Raw genomic sequence first — 5,385 nt, 5'->3', positions numbered from 1 at the left:
CCCATGCCCCCCCCCCCATTCCTCCCCCCCGAAGGACACGCCAACACATCCCATCTCCCATTCATGGGAACCAGCACTTTATTTGGATCTGGGGGGAGCTCGGGGACCTCCCCCGGGTTTTGGGGGACAGGGATCCCCCATGACCCCCTCAGTACATGCGAACCTTCACCTCCCTGGTCTCAGTGACCACGCGCTGGGTGGGCCCTGTCCCTGCCGTGGTGGCCGTGGTCTCCTTGTCCAGGGCATCCCTCAGGCTGCGGGGAGGGGGGTGTTAGGGGTGGGGGCACCCAGGGACCCCTCCCCATGCCGGTAGTGTCCCCCCCTCAGTGTCACTGAACAGGTGATGGAGATGGCATGTCCAGTGGGATGGGCTGGGGTGTCCCAGCACCCTGGAGATTGTCCCCTCTGGGTGTCACCCCTGTCCCCTGGCTGTTCCCAAAATCTTGTAACTGCTGGGACCCAGACACTGGGACACCTGGGGTTCATCCGCTCTGATGTCACCATTGTCCCCATCCCCAGGCCATCCTGAAGGACCGAGCTGGGATATGTGATCTCCTGGGATCATCCCCCTGGATGTCACTGCTGTCCCCTGGCTGTCCCCAAAATCTTGTAACTGGTGGGACCCGGACACCTCATCACAGGGGTCTCATCTGCCGTGGGTGTCCCCTCCCCATGCCAGGGATGGCACCTGGACACTCAGTTCCTGGAATTATCCCTTTCCATCCCCTTCCCATCCCCTTCCCAGCCCATATAGTCCCCCCTCTGTCTCCATTTCCCCCTCACCTCAATTTCCATCCCTCTGAATTTTCCTCCCGAGCCCTTTTACCTGAACTCACCCCCCAAACTTCCTCACCTGAGCTCTCTGTACTCACCTTCCCCCAAAACCTGAATTCCCCCCCATCACCTGAGCCCCTGCACCTGAATGCCTGCTCCACATTCTCCCTTTGTACCTGAGCTCCCCTCTGATTTGAACTCCCACCCCCTGTACCTGCCTTCCTTCCCCTTCTCACCCAAACCACCCATATCTGAACTATACCCCCAAATTCCCCCCTCACCTGAACTTCTGACACCCCGTACCTGGATTCCTTCCCTCTCCACCAAACCTCCCCCCCCGAAACCCTCTCATACCTGAACTTCCCTCTCACCTGAACCCCCCTGAGCTCGTCCCCCTCACCTGAACCTCCCCTGACCTGGCCTCCCCCCCTGACCTGGACTCACCCCTCCGTACCTGAACTTCCTCTCTCACCTGAACTTCCCCCCTGGCGCTATCTGAATTCCTTCCCCCCCAGCTGAACCCCCCGTACCTGATCCCCTCCCCAGTCCCTCCCCTGCTAACCTGAAGTCCTCGCCGCCCTCCAGCAGCTGCCGATATGTCGCGATCTCGGCCTCGAGCCGGTCCTTGAGGCCGAGCAGCTCCCGGTGCTGCTCGTTCTGCCGCTGGAGCTGCGCCCGCACGTCCCGCAGCTCTGCCTCGGCCGCGCTCACCTGGAGCTGCACCTGCGCCAGGTGAGCCCCGGCCCGCGCCTCGGCCTCAGCCAGCGCCGCCTCCAGACCCGCGTTCTGGGGGAATCCGGGTGAATAGGAGGGTTTGGGGGAGTCAGCACCCCGAGTTCATCCCAAGCTTCAGCCTCGGCCAGCGCTGCCTCCAGACCCTCGTTCTGGAGGGATTGGGGGGTTAAGGCGGTTTTGGGGGGTTTCACTTTGATCTGAGCCTCGGCCTCGACCATGGCAGCCTCTAAATCTGAGTTATGGGGTGTTCATGGGGGAATTAGGGGTTTTTGGGGGAGCCAGAACCCCTAAAATTGGGTGATTGGAGGATCTGCACCAAGAAAATGGGGGGGTGAGTCTCCTTGGGCTCAGCCAGTGACTCCAGACCCGCATTCAGGGGAATGTAGGGGTTGTGCACGGGTTCACCCCAAAAACTGGGGGTTCACCCTGAGCTTTGGCCAATGCAGACCCCAAACCTGTGTTCTGGGGGGATCAGGGGAGGATTAGGGAGTCTTGTGGGGGTTCACCCTGCCCTGAGCCTCAGCCTCAGGCAGTGCCACCTCCAGCCCCGAGTTCTGGGGGATTTGGAGGGTTTGGGAGGTGGGGGATCAAGACCTCAAAAAATGGCCTTTGTGGGGCTGGAGTTATGGGTTGGAGGGGGTTTGGGGCTCTGGAGCCATGGATTAAGGGGAGCTAGGTTTTTTGGAGGGGGAGTTGGGAATGTGAGGCTGTGAATTGAGGGATTTGGGAGGGGCTTGGGTTTTTTTGGGCGAGTTTGGGGAATTTTGGGGTACCTGGTTGCGCAGGGCCTCAAGGTCGATCTCAAGGGTTTGCAGTGAGCGACGCAGCGCCCCAACAGTGCCTCGTGCCACGTCCAGGTCCTTCGTGCTCTGCGTCACCTCCAGGGTGGTCTCCGTGATCTGGGAGGGAAAGAAGGGGTCTGGGGGGGCCTGGGGGCAACCTTAGGGTCTGGGGGGCAGCAGCCTTGGTCCCACCCACCACGGGCACCCCAAGTCCTGGAGGGGAGGTGGGGGAGTGAGACCATCCCAAGAAGAGCCAGACTCAGGCATGGGACCCTAATGGGGGTCCCACATCGTGGGGGTGCCCTAGGAGGGGCTCCAAACTTGCGCCTTGGACAGAGGCCATCCCAAAAGTGTCCCCAAGGTTGGACCAGGAACCTCCTGGAGCAGTTCACCCCAGGACTCCCCCCAAAAATGTCCCGAGCGTCCACCCAGGCCCCCCCTGGGTCTGCCACCCCTCTTCCCCCTGGCTTTGTGGGGCTTCTTTGGGGACCTCCCATGCCAGCCTGGGGACACCCCCCAAAAGGGGTTTCCCCATTTTTGGGACCCTCTGGTAGCCCCCCGTTGGGGACACCCCTGTGGAGTGTCATTGGGGACCCTTGGATGTGGACTGGTGGGGGTTTGGGGTCTCCAACTCCCACCTCCCTGCTTCTCCTGGTCCTCCAGAGCCATTGTCCTGGATCCACAGCTCCCCCAGGATCATTTCAGGGCTGGTTTTGGGTGGGATTTGAGGTTTTTTAGGGTTCCTTACCTGCTGCCCCCACTGCTTCTCCAGGTCCTCCAGATTTTTCTGGGCCAGGGCATCATACTGAGCCCGCAGCTCTCCCAGGACCTTCCCTAAATCCTGCGACTGCGGAGTGTCCACCTCCACCGTCAGCGCTGACTGCGAGGCCTGCGCCCGCAGGTCCTGCACTTCCTGGAGGCAGCATGGGTCAGTTTGGGGTCCCACAGCCCCTCCCAAGCCCCCCAAGTCCTCTGGATGCACCTGGTCATGGTCCTTGCGCAGCAGGATCAGCTCCTCGCGCAGGGCCTCGATGTCCCCCTCGAGCTGCAGCCGCGTCATGTTGGTGTCGTCCAGGACCTTGCGCAGCCCGGCGATGTCGCTGTCCACTGACAGGCGGATGGCCAGCTCTGCCTCAAACCTGGACATGCCACAGAAACGGAGAGCCAGACTGGGACATGGAGCCGAGCCAGCCTTGTGCCCGTTCATTACTTTGTCCTTGTCCTTGGCCCTGTTTCTGTCCCTGATGTATCCTTTTCCCCCACCCCCATCATCAGCCCCATTTCCATCCCCAGCCCAACAGAGCCTTTTCCTCATCCTCGTTCAATCCCCATCATGCACAGCCTTGTTTCCATCCCCAAAACATCTTTCTCCCCATCCCTGTCCCATCACCCTCATCTTCATCCCCATTTCCATCCCCATGACATCACTTTCCCCATCCCTGTCCCATCCCTATCCCATTCCCATGATTCTCATCCTCAGTCTCATATCCATTTTCATTCTCATCCCCATCCTCATCCTCATTTCCTTCTCCATTTCCCTTCCCATCCTCGTCCTCATCTCCATTTTCAATTCCAGCCCATCTCCTTGTCCCACCCTCATCTCATTTCCATCTCCAGCCCCACCTGACCTCATCCCATCGCTGTCTCCATCCATGTTCTTATCCCTGTCTCATCTCCTCTGCCACCTCCACTCATCCTATCTTTGTATCTGTCCCCATTCTCATTCTCATCCTTCTCCTTCTCTTCATCCCCATTTTCATCCCCTGTTCCTGTTCCCATTCCTGTCTCATCCTATTCCTCATCCTCATCTCCAGTTCTGTCCCATCCCTATCTCCATCCATGTTCCCATTCCTGTCCCATCCCAACTCTCACCTACAGCTGTCCCTATCCAGTTTCCCACCCCCATTCCCACTCCTGTTTCCATCTTTGACCTTGTCCTTATCCTGATTTCCATCCTCAGCCCATCCCTGTCCCTGTCCACATCCAGTCTCCACTACCACTCCTATTTGCACCCTTGTCCTTGTGCACATCCCCATCCCATCTCCACCCCATTCCAATTCCTGTACCCACCTCCTTCCCACCCATCCCCATTCAGCCTCCATCCCATCCTCATCCTCACTCCCATTGCCACCTATTCTCCCCCAGTACCCATCCCCATCTCCATCCATTTCCACCCTATTCCTATTCCCACTCCTGTTTCCATGCTGGTCTCCATCCCATCTCCCTCACCATCCTTATCCCCCTTCCCATCCCCACTGTTTCCATCCTCGTCCTTGTCTTCATCCCCACCTCATCTCCATCCCCATCCTCATCCCCATTCACACCCCCATCCTCACCCTCATCCCCCCTCTGTCTTCCTCCCCATTCCTACCCAATCCCACCCCAATTCCCATCTCCATTCCCACCTTGTTTCCAACTCCATTTCCACCCCATCCCCATTCCCACCCCTATTTCCACCCCATCTCCACCCTCTTTTCCATCATATTCCCACCCCCATTTCCATCCCCATTCCCACTCCATCCTCGTTCCTATGTCACCCCTGCCATGTTCCCACCCCCATTACTCCCAGTATCCCCAGTATTCCCAGTATCCCAAGTATCCCTCCCTCACTTGACCCGGAAGTCGTCGGCTGCCAGCCGAGCGTTGTCAATCTGCAGCACGGTGCGTGCATTCTCCACCGTGCTCTCCAGGATCTGGGATGGGGACACAAGGACACCCATGGATACAGGGGACACACGGACATGGGGGAACACAGGTGCATATATGAGGACATGCAGGGACAGATGGACACATGGGCATGGGGACACGGACACGAGTGGACACAGGGAAATGGGGACTCATGGGGGGGCATGGGGAGACACAGACAGGGGGACACACGTGGACATGGGAGTGCACAGATGGGGGACATGTGGAGGGACACACAGACATGAGGAGACACGGGTGGACACACACAGACACACAGCCTCAGGTGAACACATGGCTATGGGAGGACAGGTGAGTGGGACACATGGACACGCAGACACAGGGACACACACGGGGACGCAGGGACACAGGGACACGTGTCACCGCCGCCGTGGCAGGATGGCTTCCCCGG

The 5,385-nt window shown here is 59.1% G+C and overlaps 1 protein-coding gene across 1 annotated transcript; it reads right to left on the bottom strand.

The window, feature by feature from the left end:
- Positions 1-57: 57 nt before the first annotated feature.
- LOC102034373 (keratin, type I cytoskeletal 18) lies at positions 58-5,011 on the bottom strand. Its single transcript, XM_014310925.2, has 6 exons — positions 4,902-5,011; positions 3,274-3,430; positions 3,040-3,204; positions 2,283-2,408; positions 1,337-1,560; positions 58-254 (listed from the first exon to the last, which is right to left on the bottom strand). Exons 1-6 carry the CDS (start codon positions 5,009-5,011, stop codon positions 149-151), a joined length of 888 nt encoding a protein of 295 aa, XP_014166400.1. The 3' UTR covers positions 58-148.
- Between the last annotated feature and the right edge of the window lie 374 nt (positions 5,012-5,385).

This window comes from Geospiza fortis, unplaced genomic scaffold (genome assembly GCF_000277835.1).
Source record: "Geospiza fortis unplaced genomic scaffold, GeoFor_1.0 scaffold635, whole genome shotgun sequence".
In the NCBI taxonomy this organism is placed as follows: Eukaryota; Metazoa; Chordata; class Aves; order Passeriformes; family Thraupidae; genus Geospiza; species Geospiza fortis.
The sequence above is the reverse complement of the archived record's forward strand: the minus strand, read 5'-3'. Positions and strand labels throughout refer to the sequence as shown.

Excerpts from the sequence above, each read along its gene's own strand:
- LOC102034373 (XM_014310925.2), bottom strand. The coding sequence starts at position 5,011 with ATGGGTGTCCTTGTGTCCCCATCCCAGATCCTGGAGAGCACGGTGGAG. Across the intron at positions 2,409-3,039 it reads AGAAGCAGTGGGGGCAGCAG|ATCACGGAGACCACCCTGGA; the intron begins GTAAGGAACCCT and ends TTTCCCTCCCAG. Across the intron at positions 255-1,336 it reads GAGGGCGGCGAGGACTTCAG|CCTGAGGGATGCCCTGGACA; the intron begins GTTAGCAGGGGA and ends CCCTCCCCGCAG.